This window comes from Engraulis encrasicolus, chromosome 14 (assembly GCF_034702125.1).
Source record: "Engraulis encrasicolus isolate BLACKSEA-1 chromosome 14, IST_EnEncr_1.0, whole genome shotgun sequence".
Lineage (NCBI taxonomy): Eukaryota > Metazoa > Chordata > Actinopteri > Clupeiformes > Engraulidae > Engraulis > Engraulis encrasicolus.
This window is the reverse complement of record NC_085870.1, coordinates 12,258,700-12,277,771: the sequence shown is the minus strand read 5'-3', so window position 1 is coordinate 12,277,771 and position 19,072 is coordinate 12,258,700. Positions and strand designations below refer to the sequence as shown.

Here is a 19,072-nt window from a genome sequence, read left to right as displayed (position 1 = left end):
TTTTGGTTACCGTTCTGTGTATTGTGGCTTTCTACAGAGACGGTTTTATGAGAGGTACGGAACTTTGCTTTGTAGCCTACTAGCTTCGGACGGCAGCACTGACAGCTGGTTAGCTATGTGAGCTACGCAAATACATTATGTTCGGGAAAGCATTAGTTCTAAAGCAATTCTGGATGTTTTGATGACATGCAGTTTGGGTGTTTTCTAATGCTTATTGCGCACGTTTTCCTGTTTCTGCGATTTGTGTGCGAGTGCGTCGGTGGTTATCTTGTGCTCTGTCTCTATTGCGCATTTGTTATCAGCCTGGACTAACATTCAGTGCACTCCCCGGTGGGTTAACAGGCTGATGTAGCCTAGTCGCTTTCTGCCTTTTCTTGCACAACGTGCCCGGGCTTTTTATGGTCCCAGCTCAGCCATTGTGACGTGAACTTCATTCATCATGCTGCAGAAGACACCTCTGCGCCAACTTTCTACCCGAGTCGAAAAGTATAGCCTAACGCTTGAAAAGTTGTATCTAATGAATGATATGGCGTTGTTTCATCCCCATGCACGAGAGAGAACACAAGTGCATGCAGGCCTTCGTAGTAGCATAGTCGCGGAAGTCGCTGCAGTTCAATGTCGCAGTTTAAAAAAATAAAATAAAAATAGTAATAGTAAGCGTATGCATGGCTGCACCCAAAGAAGTGAAACGCCAATATAGCCAAAAGGTTTTCAAAACTGTATAGGCCAACACCTCGTCAACAAGTTACCTTGTTTCTAAGCCTAAAGCAATAAGAAAAAAATGACGACTGATAAAGAAAACCACCCCAGACACACTGACTATACTCCAATCCTATGTTTTTTTCTCCTCCGGTGTCATCGTCCGCTGTCATTTCTCCAGTGTTTATTTGTTTTTGGGGGGGGGGGGGGGGGTTGGTGCGTACCTTACTGGTCAAGTCTGCAGGCGCCCCTGACTAGACTGAGTAGCATATAGACTGTGGAGTCCATCAGGGTTGGAGAGATATTGTGGTCAGGGCCTGAGTACTGGTATGATGGATGTATTATGACACTCAGTGTTGTGTATGCCTATATTGTAATGCATGTATGTGTGTATGTATGGATGTATATGTGGACATATACAAAAGGTGTCTGCTTATTGCAATGAAAATAATGTTTTATAAATAAAATAATCACAAGGAGAAGAAAAAAAAGGTGCAAATGGGGTCAGTTGTCCCGGGCCCATGGAGACAGAGGGCCCAGGATTGGGTCCTCATTACATTGTATGTATTGGTATGTACTGTACCCTGTCAGATGACTTTGGATATGGATATGTTTCAGCTGAATGCACCAACCAGGTCACTAAGGTCAACGGAGAAGAATTTGCTGGTGATTCCAAAAGTAAAAACAAAGTGTGGAGAGGCAGCCTTTAGCTTCTATGCTTCACAGCTTTGGAACCAGCTTCCAGATGACATTAAAAGTGCACCCACTATTGATAGCTTTAAATCTAGACTCAAGACAAAGCTGTTCTCAGATGCTTTCCCCTAGCTCAAATTCTTATTTTTTATTTTTATAAAGTTTATTTTTATTTTATTTTATTTTATTGTATTATTATTATCATTTTACCTTATGTTTTATCTAAATGTTTTTACATGTTCTTTGACTCTAATATAATTCCTTCTTTCTTCCATGTTTCCTTTCTTTTTTTGCATTTGTTAATCTTGTGAAGCACATTGAGTTGCACCTGTGTATGAAATGCGCTATACAAATGAATTTGCCTTGCCTTGCCTTTGTTCCTGGGCCCGGCAAAAGCTGTCAGCGGCCCTGAGCATAACCTACCTTCTGGCAGTATACGTAGACAAATGACAAAAATATTGTTTCAAATCAATATTGTTAAATTTTATTTTATTTTTTTTATTTTTTTTAAAATATTTTTTTAGGGACTTTTATGCCTTTATTTGACAGGACAGTTGAAGATGGTGACAGGAAGCGAATGGGACAGAGAGACAGGGGAGGATCGGGAAATTACCCCGGCCGGACTCGAACCGGGGTCACCGTGGATGGGCATGCAAGCCCAAATGTGGGAAGGCTTAGCGCGCTGCGCCACAGCTCCCCCCAAATTTTATATTGTTTGATAGCAATATTGATATCACTGTAAATTCGATATATTGCACAGCCCTAGCCAGATTAGTCCATTCTCACTCACTAAACGCAACTGTTTATTAACCTTTAAGAGTGTACCTTCACACTGGTGTGACGGGAATGTTCGGGCAGTGAAAGTTCTATAGAATTCTGGACGTCATTCAATACAATATGGAATTGTAGAATCTTCCATTGTTATAGAACGCATTCTTTTTATAGAATGTTCAAAAACCCACCCTCTTAATAGATGTATTCTAACTATTAAACCGAGTCTTTTCTTCCGTTTCAGACATGTGAAAGTGTTATCCTTTACCTAACATGTTTAGACAGTGTAACTTCCGCTTTCATCAGAGGGTCACATGGATGTTGATGCGTGAGGTTAAAATCAGCTGACATTGTGGAGGTGTGACCCCCCTGTCACATTTGACTAAACTCAACAGGGTTGGCAAAAGGTCTATTTATACTCCAGGAGCAAAAAATATCCAGAGTGCATAACAGCACAAGGGGGAATGACTCCCCTGCATGTAAATAAAACCAGATAGCCTACATTCTATATGAACAAAACCAGGGACAATTAAATATCATCATCAAAATAAGGTCACATTGACCTTGTTTTTGGCTACGTGCATTAAAATGGAAAGAGAAGGTAGTAAATGGTTATGAGTGTGGCAACAAAATGTACTGTCCTCATTTGGTTCAACCCCTAATGTGGTACACTGTTGGTGTGTGATGATACGATATCAAAACTGAAAAGACGTATGATATGGGGTGACAATACAACGAAACATGCCCAAGACATTGTTTACGTTGAACTCTTGACCATTTTATCGCTCATGTAAAACATGATGTTCAATCGGCAAAACACAGAATGTCCGGCCCTTCCTGGAAGCCTATCAATTAGATTAGGCCTATGTATGGTGGAGCTGACATTCACGCAAGAAGAATATGTCTTCGTGATTTATGCACCCATTAAAGTACAGAACGCTATCATTCATGGTCAAAGTGTACAAATAAAAATGGATTACCCTTTCAAATCAAGTCTTGATTGAAGGTATGAAATATGACACATGACTTCATGATGTGCAGTAATGAAATGTACCTGGTTAAGTGTAACCATGTTTGGCTTGCTATTACATGCTATGTCTGATTAGATGAAATCCTACCCAGCATGAAGTTAAACAAAATAGGATCTTAAAGGGTTGAAATGCTTTGTGTGTGTGTGTGTGTGTGTGTGTGTGTGTGTGTGTGTGTGTGTGTGTGTGTGTGTGTGTGTGTGTGTGTGTGTGTGTGTGTGTGCGTGCGCACACGCGCGCGCAGTCATGCCGACAACGAGGGACAAAGGGGTCAGTTGTCCTTGAAACAGGGACAGGGGGGCCCAGAATCTGGTCCTTATTGTTATATTGTATGTATTGGGTGGGGGAAGTCCTTTCAGATGACTTTATATGGGACCTTATGCTGTCAGTGGCCCTGTGTGTATGCATGTGTGTGTGTGTGTGTGTGTGTGTGTGTGTGTGTGTGTGTGTGTGTGTGTGTGTGTGTGTGTGTGTGTGTGTGTGTGTGTGTGTGTGTGTGTGTGTGTGTGTGCGTGCGTGCGTGTGTCTGTGTTTGTTTGTCTGTGTGTGTGTGCGTGTGTATGTGCGTGCATGCATACATGCGTGTGTATGCGTATGTACGTGTTTTGCATGAGTGTATGTGTGCGTTTGTGCTGTAGGTAGGTTCCCATCGTGCTTTGGGGCATTCAAGACTTTCAATCTGTGCCATGAAATGAGGTAATTATGACACCCCTATGCATCTCGTGTTTACAAGAGAAGCTGCAATCGTTTTGGACACGTGGAGTTGACATGTGATGATGTCCTAGTTTAACTCCTCTGCTGTTAGCTGCATCTGCGCGTATGCCAAGACAGTACGAGTCAGACAGGATGTCTCTAATGTACTATAATGCGCACAAGAAAGCGTCAAGTTGCCAATTCGTCACCCTTCTGGAGTTGTGCGCCGTGCGGAAAACAGACGCGATCTTAATCCCGAGAACCTGACAACATCGTATCCCACCTTATCTTTCTGGCGTGCAAGAATAGCGCGGAAGCATAAAGTACCACTACAGCAGTGGTTCTCAAACTTTTTCAATCATTCCCCTCTTCAGAGGGTCTGAATGCTTCCAAGCACCCCCCCCCACACACACACACACACCAAGCAACAGCAGTAGGCCTACTCGTGCAGATTAATTTTGTGATCACTGCGCAGAATAACGGAACAAAGGAAAGGTGACTAGTGGAGGTTAAACAAAGAGGGACTGCAGTCGAATGCAGATGTGTGTTAATTTCAAATTCATGACAATTAATAATATAATGTTGGTGAGGGCTTTAAACTTATTGGCGAGACAGGAAATCATTTCCTTGTGGAAAAAAAAACAAAATCAGATGTCACACGCCCCCCCTGAGATGCCTCCGCGCCCCCCCAGGGGGGCTTACACCCCGCTTTGAGAAACACTGCACTACTGGAATAATCTTCAAAGCCATGCACACAGTTTTGTCTTTTTTTACATGCGCGCAGTTTTGTCTCCAATCTAAGAGCATGCCTGACTTGTTATTTGTCCTGTGCTATTTGATCAAGTCTTGATCAAGGCCGACAGGGACTTTTTTTAATGAACTTTTTTTTTAATTAATTCTGGTATGAAGTGGCATATACACACCTTACTGTATTATGTAAATGTAGACTGTCATAATAACTAATGGCACAGTGCGTGCCGGTTCACATCTTATGTAAACTCCTGAATCATTCATCTTGTGCAAAACACCATGAATTATCATCGCTGAGAAAATAAAACCCACCACAGCTGCATTCTTTTTACATTGATTGTTATCGATGCCATTTTCATAAAGGATTTCCTGGGTTTGCATGTGTTGGCTGCTTCCTTGCTTATACAGCTCTCCCGCAAGTGCAGTGTGTGTATCTATAGGCCTATGTGTGGTCAGAAACGGACACACACAGATACACACACATGCGCACGCACGCACACACACACACACACACGCACACACACACACACATTATCATGAAAACGCAGGAAGGCTGCAACCCACACGCACACACAGACACAGACACACACACACACACACACACACACACACACACACACACACACACACACACACACACACACACACACACACACACACACACACACACACACACACACACACACACACACACACACATACACACACACACACACACACACACACACACACGCGAAAGCCCAGGAAGGCTGCATCCCACTGCTGTCGGGGGCTATTGGGTGGCCAGTTACTGGTGACTGTGTGTGGCAGGTCCGAGCTGCACTGGTGCCTGACCTCATGCAGCACTCCCCACTGGAGCTGACAGGAAGTTGGACACTAAGCAAGTGGACCACTGCAATGGGAGTAGTAGTGTGAACAGGGGAAGAGCCTTGGGCTCTGAGTTTCTCTGCCTCCCTCTCTCTCTTTCTTTCGCTTTCTCTGTCTCTCTCTCTCTGTCTCTCTCTCTCTCTCTCTCTCTCTCTCTCTCTCTCTCTCTCCACACACACACACACACACACACACACACACACACACACACACACACACACACACACACACACACACACACACACACACACACACACACGCGCGCGCGCGCGCGCGTGCGCGCACACACACGCACACATATACACACACACACACACACACACACACACACACACACACACACACACACACACACACACACACACACACACACACACTCAAATGATGAACAGTAGCGGCAGCCAGCCAACAACATTGCGAGCACAAAGCCACAAAGAAATGTAAATTCTGGTTTGGGTGCTCTTATCCCTCAGTTCAACTATAGATGGAGGCCATGTTCAATGCAGCACACTTTCAACACATTCAAGGCAACACAAACCTTACACAACCTGCGAGATTAGTACCTTACACAACATGCAAGATTACAGCTGCCCTGACAGGGAAGAGCATGGACTATAGAGGAGTTTGGATGGGCAGATGTGACCAGGGGGGCAGGATTTGGCTGGTTAGCTTCACTGATTAGCAAGTCATAATTTCTGACATCCACTACGCTCCACTTCGCTCATGATAGGCCTAATTGGTGGGTGCGCAACCTTTACAGGTCTGTGGTTGGGCACCTCCATGCATCCAATGCCCGTCTTCCATATAGCTTGATGATTAACCGTAAGTCAGACAATAACGTGGCACGTAGGCCTAATTGGCTGAGTAAACTGTCGGCGGAAACGACTCCATCTTTGAAGCTGAAAAATTCGTTCAATTTTGGCTGAATTCACTAGCCTAGCATTTCCCATTGAAATGACTGGAGGCGGGACTTATTCACTCTCTCCAGTTCTTATACTACCTCCATGGATGTGACAGAGAAAAGATTTATGGCTTCATCTCATGGAAAGAATGTCTGTCACTGTGAGGGGGATGCCACTTTCATGTGGCAACAATACAGTTCATTTAATTGTTCACCTCGCGTTTAAAGCGGAGAAGCAGCACACACACTGCGCACATACGGTACAAAATGATGTTAATTCTCCCATACAGCCTCTGACTAATATCCATTTGGATGGGTTACATCACACTCTCTCTCTGAGAGGTCCCAGATGCAGTTGTCTAGTTAGCTAGCTAGCTAGCGCTGTGGTCTCTGGCTTTACGCCTGATTGTGAATCTGCTGATCTGAGGAGATGTTACACGGTTCAGGCTTTAAAAGCACTCTGGTTTCCCCCTGTCCCGTTCAGGCCAATGATTCCTGCCTGCCTCCTGGGAGCGGGAGTACGTACTTTGGATGTTATTTTTAGGCGCACGAGTCGGGCCTTGTCTGGCCCTCCTAAGGCGAGTGAGTTAGCGAGTGGCGGTGGAGGCGGCAGAGGCAGAGGCAGAGCCCATCTGACTTTATCAGGAAATCGCACTCTGTCACACCAACAATTTTCTGTGGGTACATTCCATTTTACACACTCCCATCCTCAACTTGTGCTTGCGGACTCGCGCTTCGCGGATGCCCCTCCTCCGTGGACAAAACAATAACATTTCCCTGCTGTCAGCCTCGGCACAACAGCTTTTGAGGGACATTTCCCCATTCAACATCCCGATTGCATGTAATAAAATGACCTTTGAATTGCGCTTGTGTGAGATATTGAATAAAACTGATATCGTTGGTAACGCCCTGTGACGTCATCACAAGGCCACAAGTCCAAGAGGACGGGAGTTTGGATAATGGAACGTAGGCCTACACAGGCTGTGTGCAGATCGTTTCCAGTAGCCTATGAGAGGTATGTGAGTCAGCTGCTTTCAACAGTATTTGCATCATCATAATAATAAAAACACTCAGCATTGCATTATCAATTTATTTTAAGGGCTACATTTAAGTCAAGTCCATGACTAATTTATTCTGAGAGAATTCTGAGAGAATTCTGTGTTAGTTGGGGGTTTCACAATCCAAAAAAGGGAATCCAGAAGAACCTGTCCAACAGGTAAATAGGCAGAGCACACACTCACTCATACCATGTACAGGTGCGTAGCTGAAATGACAGTTAGCCTACACAAGTATGACTAAGCAACAAAGTAGGCCTAGAGTCTACTACATGATGAATGTTCAGAAGGTTGGTGGAACAAAAATAGGTCAAGAGCTGTAGGCCTATGCGCTACCGCTCAGCCTCACTATTATAATTTCCATTTTATTCAAAACTCCTGGTTAGGCTGATTATGTAAGATATTAAACTGACGTCAAATATATAAATCCAGAGAAAAGTTCATTATTTATTAGACTGCATCAAATGAATACCCATTATGTTTTTGACGACACAGCGAGCGTCATTTAAAATGCAAGCTGCTAGTGCTTATCTTGCTGTGTTGAAAAATGCAACAGCTATGCGCGCTCCCTTTAATAAACTATTGTTTCTGCTTTATCATGAAAATAGTATTTAACCAAGAGCTTAAAAGGGCTTTAAAAATCCGGCTTAGGTTTGTAAATATTGTGGTGAGTAAACGTTGAAAGGCTTTAGGACCCTGCATATTAGGTTTGGTCAGGATATCCCTTTAGGGCTCCAGAGGGAGGGGACAGAACGCATGCGCTTATTTTACTATCAGTCCAAACCCATCGCTGGAGCACGCAGAACAGAATGAAATGTAACAAAACAGACGACAACATTGTACCTGCTTAAAGGAGCCGTGATCTATGTGGTAAACGCAAAGAAACTCACGGGGAACACGGAAAAAAACGACTTTTGGGGAAAGGGGTGCCAAAAGTTGTTCAGGAGGAAGAGCGGAATATAAAAATTGTACGGACGCAAGAAACTGAAGTAAGACGCTGAGATCGATCAAGGGAATTACCGCAAAGATGATGATAAGAAGATGAAAAGCCAACAATACGCGCGTATTCGGAACATCTGCCGATTAAGGAGTTCGTTTTAAGTGGACTACAATGGCTTGATTTAATTCTGTTTCACATTTGTGGGAAGACACCATTCATGGTCCAAGTTAACATCCAGAAACTTTGTCGCGTTTGATTTGGAATATTTTATTTCTATGAGACAGCGGGACATCCGCTGTGTTGGGTTATTTATCGGCGAGGCCACCTGTTTCTGTGGCTGATTTTTCGAATCACCATGTCCAAAGTGATCCAAAAGAAGAATCACTGGACCACCAAAGTAAACGAATGCGCCGTCTACAAAGACGTCCGCGGTGAACTCAACGCCGAGCTCCTCGGTGGCGCGGAGAATGGAGAGTTTGCCTACATAGGGCAAGTTAACGAAAATGCCGTGGTTTACAAGAATGGCAAATTAATCGAGGGGGAAATACTGCTGGAAGTTGAGACGCTGTCCGTCTCCGGATTGCCTCTGTATGACGTCCTGACTGTGATAAAGAATTGCAAAGGAGCTATCAGACTCAAAACTGTCAGACAAGGTAAGGGAAACGAAGACTGCCCGTGTTGTCAACGTTGTTACTTGGGTTATAAGGTACGGGAATATCGGTCATCATCTCTGGTTTGTGTGTTCCCCTGACGCACTGCTCAGAGACTGCTGATTTGGTGATTTGTCCGTTGAAACAAAGTGAATGCAATTTGTGTTGTGGTGTAATTGTGCCCAGTAGCCTATCCGTTTGAACTGGGCTATTTGAGAACACAATTTTTCCAGCTGCATGGGTGAGCTACACTGTATGAGCATCACGTCCAGGTTCCATGCGCTGTGGTCAGCTTCAGTCATCTAGCCAAGCTGCCCAACACAGTCATTCTGGCAAACATCTGCACAGAGCCTTGGCAGAGATGCCTATGTCCTGTCGTCATAATTTCACATTTTTTTGCTGACCAGGCGAGGTAAGGCGTAGTACTGATGACAGCCACAGGTCAAATGTATTAGCCTATTCTCATCATCAATTTAGAGTGAAAAACTATTTGCAATACTCCCTACAGGTATGGATGCAGTCAGGCACTTTTGTAAAAGAGTATGATGAATGGAGCCTATTGTGAATGTAAGAAAAAGTTGTTTGACGCTGGAAAAATAGTCTTTTTTAACAGTGCTGTTAAATCAACTTTGTATAGGCCAGAAGTTTATACCCTCTTCATCAGTTTGGGGGAGATATGTCCCACCAAGTTAAACCTGCACCCCCCCCCCCTTCTCCTTTGATTGCCGTCATGCTTCATGAACTGTACCATAGATCAGGGGTTCCCAAACTTAACCATGACAAGGCCCCCCATAGATTCCATCCGAGGCCCCCCTTACACAGTTCGTGCCACACTATTTTTTACTGTACACCTTCTTTCACAACCATATGTCTATGTCTGTCTGTTAGTCAGTGCTCCACTGTTCAGAGATGCAATAGATCATTATAATGCAGTTCTTAACTAATGGGAATATTGGTGCACATTAGTGATGTCATTCACTCAAATATTTATTTTGTTTCGCAATACATCTCTTTCCAACCTGCCGCAGACCCCCTAGCACCCCTTCACGGCCCCCCAAGGGGCCCCGGCCCCCACTTTGAAAACCACTGCCATAGACATAAGTGTGTGCATGTATGTCAATGTTTGCAATCAAGGCATTCCAACAAGCTCCTTGTTTTGTTATCATGTGTGCAGCAGTCAGTCAGCACCGGTGGCAGTCCTTGGGGGCTGTTGCCTCATACGGTTTCAGTCACGCTGTCCTTCCTTTTTCATGCTGGAAAATCTGTGTCCTCGTCTACTGAGAGCAGTTTTAACAAACGAGCGAAAACAGTCTGAAGTAAAAGCTAGCAAATGAGTCGTTTTGTGGTTGTTCCCCTGAGGTGGTTTGGGCCTGCTTCCAGGCCCTCTCTGGATAGCGATCCAGGCAGCCCTCACCTGGTCAGATTCAGTTTCATATTCAATAATTCATGTAGTTCTGGGAGTTTGGACCTAATTAGTACCAACTGAGAGGGAAATATGTCCAGAGAGAAAGCGAAACTCCCCCATTTTCCACAGCCCCGCTCTCTTTATTCTGCAAGCTTTGTCTTTTTTTCACCTTCATTTCATTCAGTGGAACTGGAATGGCAGGTGTTAATGGAAAGACATTCCAGTGTGACTGGTAAGGTCTGGCCAATTTAACAGGCACAGTAGTAATGTCGCTAGCAACGTCCCTCTATTGGGCTGTAAAAAAGAAAAACCTTGGCCCAACCTTAGGAATGCATGACGCGATTGTTACCTGCTGAAAAGAGTTCACCCCGTCTCTCAGATGTCAACTCTGGCTGCCTCCGCACTGATGGCTTCAAGATGAAACATTAGAGCAAATGGGAGTGTGTGGGTGTGGGTAAATAACCTGGTGAATGACCACAACTGGTTGCCCACTTTCCAGTGCTGAACTGAATAAGGCAATGCGCCCAAACCACAGAAACTTTCTTTGTGATATTTTTTATTTTTTTTATTTTGATTGAACAGTGAATCCAGAGGAACAAAAGGGGATGGACACGGAGTAAAGAACTCTTGAGTCATAAGCATATGAGTAAAGGAACTGGTGTGGGGGTCTAGGTTTAGGTGGGAGGGGAGGGTCACCATCCTGGTGAATGACCACACAACTTGTCCATTTCTTTGTGCTGAAGTGAATATGCACCTGTGTGCCCGAGCTGAGCCACAGAAACTCTTGTGTCATGAGCAGGCAGGGTGTGTCACTATTGTTATGACGATGAGGTGACGTGTGTGCATGTGTTTCTGTGTGGACCTTCAAAGTCTGTACGTCGAGATCGCAGGACACTGGAAACGGCTGCAAGTGGCTTATATCTGGTTTGGTGAGAATCCTGTTATTCGCGCTGTCCTGTCAATTTCATCACTGCTCGTCTGGCTGGGCCAGGAGAGAAAAACAAAATGCCAGGCGAGATAATTCAACACAGTCCACTTACTTTCAGTGGAAGACAAACTTCTTCACGGATGTCCTTGGGTTTTCCCTCAGAGACATCTCTCGTCATTACCCTGTCAAGAATGACCAACATTTTTTACTGTTTGTCATCAACAAAGAAAGGAAACAATAAAGTCTTTGCTAGCGACACTCTCACATTATAGCCACAAAAGTTTGCTGACAGGAATTCTCAAGACTGCGGAGGATATGATTTCTTCTTCTTTGAAAACCCAAACACAGGCCACTATTTCTTTTTTTACTTTGCAGCATTTTGTGGCTGCCTGGTCATCTGTGCGGATTAGGGAGTTCTTTAGGTCAGGGGTTTTGGAGTGGGGTGTGTGTGTGTGTATGTGTGTGTGTGTGTGTGTGGTGTGTGTGTATGTGTGTGTGTGTGTGTGTGGTGGGGGGGTTGGTATGTGACGGTGCATGCCCAACGTCACCCTGTTTACATTTGCCTCACTTTAAGCCATACCATGGGGGTGGTGGTGTTGTGGTGGTGGGAGAACAGCGAGGGAGGGAGCGCTTCATAATGGCCCAGGTCAGGGGTGAGGGTTGAGGGGTGGAGGTATTTGGTATCTGGGTTCCAGATCTGTGGGGTGGGTGGGTGGTTGGGTGGGTCAATCACCATGTGATATAACCCACAGACTAGGGTGTCAACCCTCATAACCCAACCCCAAACCCAACACCCTCCCCACCCCAGAGGATTATTTCTGCATTCATTCCCTGCATGCTTACCCCACGCATGACGGTTTATTTCTGTTGGTGGTGGTGCTGTCATGACTGTTGCTCTTCTGTACATCAGTTTGTGCTTCAGCACGTGTGCACATGATGCGTGTGTGCGTGCCTGCGTGCGTGTGTGTGTGTGTGTGTGTGTGTTTGAGAGGGTTTGCTGCAGAGAGAAAAGGACTAAAAAATGTAAAAAAAGCTGAGTTGTTCAGGTGTGTTAATAGCTGGTGGTGGAAAAGAGGCCGGAGGTTGGCAACTATGAGTGGTCTCTGCTGAAGTCACGCATGTGGAAATGCTCATTTCCTCTCTTTCCACACAGCCAGAGCCCCTGGTGGCCTCCCCTGGAGCAAGGCACCAGTCCTGGCCCCCGTTATAAACTCGTCTCTGGGCGACCCTGCCTGCCTGCCTGCCTGCCTGCCTGCCTGCCTGCCTGCCTGCCTGTCTGCCTGCCTGTCTGCGCTGAATTAGCCGGAGCGCTATCTAAGTGTATTTACACTAGGCCTAAAGAGGATGGCTCCGTGCAAGCAAATGGCCCGTGAAATGTCATTGTCCCCCGAACAAAGGCTGGCGTCTGCTTCAGCATGGTCCGAGGAGAAGGGGGACATGAACGCAAGCTGTTTTTATGGCCTTGATTTCTCTTTTTGGCTAAGTACAGAAGAGCAATTTGAAGTGTGTCCTGTTGTTGTTCAATAAAAAGAGGAATTGGTCACACTGGCAATCGTGTTTACACACAATGTCAGACAGAGAAAAGTCTATCATTCCGCTATTTGGCCTGGAGTCCCCTGCCGGGAAGAGTCCACTTCTGCCATAGTGAAATGAATAATGATGACATGCCTGTTGTTTTCTTAATTTGCTTGTGTAGTGAGGATCTTTTTTGTCTTCATTTCCAAGCCTTTGTATGCAATCCGAACATGAAAGAAAGCCCACTTGGGAAACTCCAACTCCCATTGTCATTTTGACACAGCACTCCACAGCACACTGACTGCACACAACTAAATTGCATTAATGCCTCACCCGTGCAAGGGGGCAGCCCCCAATGCCCCCCCAAGGGAGCAGTGCGGCGGGACTGTACCATGCTCAGGGTACCTCAGTCATGGAGGTGGATGGGGAAGAGCACTGGTTAATTACTCACCCCACCAACCTGGCGGGTCGGGTGTCGAACCGGCAACCTTTGGGCTACAAGTCTGACATCCTAACCGCTTACCCATGATTACACATGAATATCAGACTAACACCCAACATGTTGCACTGATTGTTGTCAGAGGGCACTCTGGGCCAAACATTTCCCACATTGGGAGATAAAGGGGGGTTACAGATTGAGTAAAGCAGCAGTTTCGACCAGTCAAACCACATTGGCTCCATCTAACCAATAGGCCCCTAATCCTCTGTGTCTCAGCCGCTACAATAAAACCGAGACTGTGTGTGTGTGTGCGTGCGTGCGTGCGTGCGTGCGTGCGTGCGTGCGTGCGTGCGTGCGTGCGTGCGTGCGTGCGTGCGTGTGTGTGTGTGTCTGTCTGTCTGTCTGCGCATACGCACATGAGTGTGTGCATGTGTGTGTGTTTGGGAGGAGGGGTCGTTTCTATGGAGATTGTTTCCAGCCATCAAAGTCTCAGGTTACCAGGGCGGTGATCAAACAGAAGGATGTGTACCAGCCAGGCTGAGCAATGCTGTGCTGATGTGCTGTGGATGCTTGCCTGCCACTATGGAAATCACCCAGACCTTGAGGAGAGCAGTGCAGTGTCAACAAGCCTAGTATCCAGTAGCTCTGAAAGAAAAAGCTTCAGGGGTGGGCAAGCATGAATAAATAGCCACTTATCCCGCGCTCCCCATTATTTCTTCTCATAAAGAGAAGCCTCTTCAGCTTTTCTTCTCGCTTCATGTCTTAGTTAGAAGAGATGTCGCTCTGTGACTTCTTTCCATGAGGTGACTGCTCCTTATTCTGTCCAGAGACGGGTTGCAGACAGTTGTGGAGGGACAAATCTCATATAAGATTCCATTGAGACTTTGAACATAGTCAAACCTGTTGTCACATTATCATATTAATCCCGTGGTGGGGTTCACACATTCTCTCTCTCTCTCTCTCTCTCTCTCTCTCTCTCTCTCTCTCTCTCTCTCTCTCTCTCTCTCTCTCTCTCTCTCTCTCTCTCCCCTTCTCTGATTAGTTCACAGCAAGCCATTGCCACCTGTCACTGGTTTGGTCCAGCATCTTATGTCATGCAGAGTCACTTGGGCATTTGGAATGGTTGGAATGGTTGCTGGTCATTGCATTGTTGTTTTTGCATCGCCTTTGAAGATTGGGCGTGACTAAATGTCTTGATATCTTGAAAGGGTCAGGGCAGCTGGTGGTGGAAGGGCGTGTGTGCGTGTGTGTGTGTGTGTGTGTGTGTGTGTGTGTATGCAGGGACGCTGACATCTTTGGCCGGGCTTGAGACGAAGAATTTTGGAGGGCCCCTTCACAATCATGCAATGTAATGAGGACCCAGATCTAGGCCCCTCCTTTTTCTGGGCCTGGGACAACTGACCCCTTTGTCTCCCTCCTGTCGGCTTCCATATGTGTGTGTGTGTGTGTGTGTGTGTGTGTGTGTGTGTGTGTGTGTGTGTGTGTGTGTGTGTGTGTGTGTGTGTGTGTGTGTGTGTGTGTGTGTGTGTGTGTGTGTGTGTGTGCGTGCGCGCGCGCCTGTGTGTGTGTGTGTTCCAGGCCTCCATGACTTCCATGTGGTATGAGAGCATGTCAAGGGTGAAGCACTGTAGATGGGAAAACAAAACAAATTGTGGAGCGGCTGTGAGTTGGGAGCCAGCAACCCCATCGCGCCTTTTTTGTGGATTGATTGTGTGACTTAGCCTGACTTGAGATGCTGATTACAGAGCTCTATGTGCAGTGTAGTATAGTGTGTATGGAGCCTGACTCCCATTTAGCAAGCGAGCGCTATAGTGAGGGTGTTGTTGGCTGTCAGTGGGTTGTTCTGCATTTAAGATTCATGGTGTGGGCTTGGAGACATACTTCATTTAAAGATGCCGTTACTGCTGTTTATATCTTGAACACGCATACACACAGGCACACAGGGACACACACGCACCGGCACGCACACGTGCGCGCGCACACGCACACACACACACACACACACACACACACACACACACACACACACACACAGACACACACACACAGACACACACACACAGAGACAGACACACACTTGCTCTTTCTCTCTGTCTGTCTGCCTCTCTCTCTCTCTCTCTCTCTCTCTCTCTCTCTCTCTCTGTCTCTCTCTCTCTCTGTCTCTCTCTCTCTCTCTCTCTCTCTCTCTCTCTCTCTCTCTCTCTCTCTCTCTCTCCCACACACACACACATACACACATGCTCTGTCTGTCTGTCTGCCTCTCTTTCTCTATCTCTCTCCCTTTCTCACTCTCACTCACTCAGGCACATGCAAACGTACACACACGCACACACACACACAAACACAGACGAGAAAGATGCACAAAGCTTTTGAGTCTGCTGGATGAAGCATGACGCATGCTGATGCGGAATGTCTCGTGTCAGCTGTTGTTATTTAGAGAGATGAAAATGCATAATTTCCCCCAACGAGGCTGTTCTGAGCCAGTCTTCTGAAGCAGGACAGAGATTAGGATCAAACTAGAGAGAGCGGGAAAGAGGGAGAGAGAGAGAGAGAGATTGAGCCCCCCCTCGGGTCCTGAAAACTGACCTGGATTTCAGCAGAAGTTCCCGTCTGACTGTTTTCATGGTTATTGATTTGTTTTGTTGTGGTACAGTAGTTACTCTGTAGTGTGTTGGGCTATATTTGAAAATTTGTACCACAGTAGTAGTAGTTGTGTTTTTGTTTGGCTGTGCTGCAGTTGAGCATTGATTGTCTACAGTGAGCCTTGGTGCAACTTGTGAATGAAGGAAAAAATATGGAGATATTTGGAGCTAGACAATTGACTCGCTTTCATTTAGCAATCACCAATTTAATTACTGGCTTCTATTCTATTTTTCCGTTTAACCTTAAATTGGATCAGAAATGTCCATCTTTTCGGCTGTCTAGCTTTTAATTACTGTCCGGCTTAGATGGCCCAAGAGCCTTGATTACAAAAATCTCATTAAGATACTTCACGTGGCGGTTTTTTGTTGTTTCGTTGTAATTCTCCAAAGCTATCCCAGTGGTTTTGACCACGGGTTGCACACATGGCACGCACACACGCACTTGCTCTTTCTGTTTTTCATTTTCTCTTTCTTTAGTTTTTGTCCTGTCTTTCATTCTCTCTCTCTCACTCACACACACACACACACACTTGCAACCCCTGTCTGAGGGACATCAGCGATAGCTGGCCTTGACAGCCAGGATGTAGATAAAGACGTGTGTTTTTCTGTGCGGCGGGGGAAGACGCCAGAGTCAATTTGGGGGTCCGGTGCGAAGATCCACATGTGTGTGCCCCAGAGCCTCACCGCCAGCGCCAGGGGCTTCAGATGTCTCTGCAAGGCTGACCCGCTCTCCATCTCCCTCGTCACACATTGGCAGGGACGTCGAAAGGGATGAGGACAAAAGGGTTAATTTTCCCTGGCCCAGACAGATGAGCGGTTCAAAGAATCGGGTCCTCATTGCATTGTACGGTATGTAATGTGAGGGGAGGCTTGTCAGATGACTTTGTCCTGGGCTTGGCCAAAGCAGTCACCGACCATGTAAACCGGTGTCATGCTGGTATAAGCCACCCGTCGAGCCGAGCTACCATTCCAAGTCAGTGCAGATGTGCTCCTATGGTTTAGGATTACGCTTTGGGCTACTGTATGGTTGTAGCCTATTGGTAGCTCATTTCGACGAAGCAATCAATGTCAACAGAACACTGGCCGTAGTTTAATGTTTAAACAACTCAGCTATTTTTCTTTTTAAAGACATCGTAAGTCATGCTCTGCTCAGTATTTTTGCTTGTTGAGCTGAGGTAAAACACATCTCAGTGCACTGATACTGTATGTGTTGCAGTACGGTTTTTGTCTGTATGTAAAACTGCCGTCAAACCCTCTTCTTGTTTGACATTTTGACAAGAGCTGCTAGAGGGACCATATGGAAGAATAATAAAAAAGAACAAGAAAAATACTACGCTTCAAAGCACAAATGCTGAAAGCAGTGCGTAAAAAAAAGAACATGTGGATGGCATCAGGAGAGAGATGTTGATGTTTTGGTGAATGGCTTAATTAAGCTTGTTTTGCCAGCAGGGGGGCTGTATTCTGCCGCCTCAGTGCCTGGTGCGGTGCGGTGCCGACTAGCTGCTTCCATGTGTGTAGGCTACAGTAGTAATGGCTGACGGTTCAACTGGCGGATCAACTGGCCTTGTTGTGCTGTTTAACCCCGCTGGGCCACATCCTCTCTCTGGTGCTGGTAGCATACTGCAGTGTTTCCCATTCCTGCCAAAGATTTGTTTGTCATGGTGGGTTAAGTGGGTATTCCAGTCATAAACCTGGTTAAGTTAACCCACAGGAAGCGGTATAGCTGCTAATAGATAGCCCACGGGTGTCATTTACTGTAGTTAAGAAAATGAGGACTCCAGGCTGTTTTAGATGATTTACCACTCTCACACGGTGAACTTAACCTGGTTTACTACTGTGCAAGGGGCTTGAACCCACCCCCCACCCCCAGTCAAGGTTGGCTGTTTTTGTCAAGGTGGCTCTAAAATGTGTGTGAATATGTGTGTGTAGTGAGGATCATTCCTGGGCTAGCCCCCAGCATTCCGAAGGACAGCGTAGATCCTTTTACCACAACATATTTTTTCTGGTGGAAAAGACTGCACATGGTAGTGAAGGGAGCATTGTAGTGTGGCGGTGGTCTTGGTGGAGGTGTTGGGCAGTCTGATTCCCCGTTGGGAGCTCCTGGACATGTGTGCTCTTGCCACCATCTCTCACCCTCTCCCCCCTGATGTGGGGATGGGGGTGGGGGTGGGTGTGGGTGGTAATAGACTAATCTCGTTTGGTCATCAACACCTCTCGATGAAAGTGCTGTCTGGATGGTTTATTTATTTGTGTGTGTGTGTGTGTGTGTGTGTGTGTGTGTCTGTACGTGTGTGTGTGTGTGTCTGTACGTGTGTGTGTGTGTGTGTGTGTGTCTGTACGTGTGTGTGTGTGTGTGTGTGTGTGTGTGTGTGTGTGTGTGTGTGTGTGTGTGTGTGTGTGTGTGTGTGTGTGTGTGTGTGTGTGTGTGTGCATGTGCCTGTGCCTGTGTGTATGTGTCTGCGCACAGCTTCTACATACGTCTGGTACATTTCACCCTTGGTCCCTCTCCAGGGAGGTTTAGAGAGAAGTCCGCTTGACGAGAGGCAGTGAATCGGGCATCTGTTTCTCCGGCTGCCCAAGGTGGCCAGGCCAGGCCAGGCTGGACCCAGATGTTGAGGGAAAGACGATTGGTTGGCGGACAACTGGAGTGGTGGGTGTTTTGGCACCGTGGGCTCAGTCACAGTAACAATACCAGGGCTTGACACTGGCACCTGCCAACCGGCCAAATGCTGGTAAAACTTGGCTATGGCAGGTAACAATTTCAGTGTCACTAGCCAATTTGGCAGGTAGCTTATTCTATGGTATGACATATCAGCGTATAGCGTATATTTTGCACTTTGCCTCACGGGTATCAATTGATTGTAGGCCTATAAGTTGAAGATAAAGCTCAGTTACTCAGTTAATTTGTTGTTTTATTTCCATGAAGAAACCAATACACTCATTGTCTAGCTTTAAGCACCTCATCTTCTGAGGTTAGATGTACACCGTCAGGATAAAAAAAAATGTGGCTAGTAGAATAGCTGGATGGCTAGTGACTCGGGAAAACCACTAGCCACAGTGGCTGGCAAGCGAAAAAGTTAATGTCAAGCCCTGAAC

The 19,072-nt window shown here is 46.1% G+C and overlaps 1 protein-coding gene across 9 annotated transcripts in view; it reads left to right on the top strand.

The window, feature by feature from the left end:
- The first annotated feature begins 8,236 nt into the window (after window positions 1–8,236).
- magi1b (membrane associated guanylate kinase, WW and PDZ domain containing 1b) overlaps window positions 8,237–19,072 on the top strand; it is a 226,068-nt gene continuing 215,232 nt past the window's right edge. For all 9 annotated transcript variants that reach the window (XM_063214939.1, XM_063214942.1, XM_063214940.1 and 6 more), the window contains exon 1: window positions 8,237–9,050. In XM_063214939.1, coding sequence (XP_063071009.1) covers window positions 8,753–9,050 — 298 coding nt within the window. In that variant the 5' untranslated portion in view covers window positions 8,237–8,752. The remainder of the gene's footprint in view (window positions 9,051–19,072) is intronic.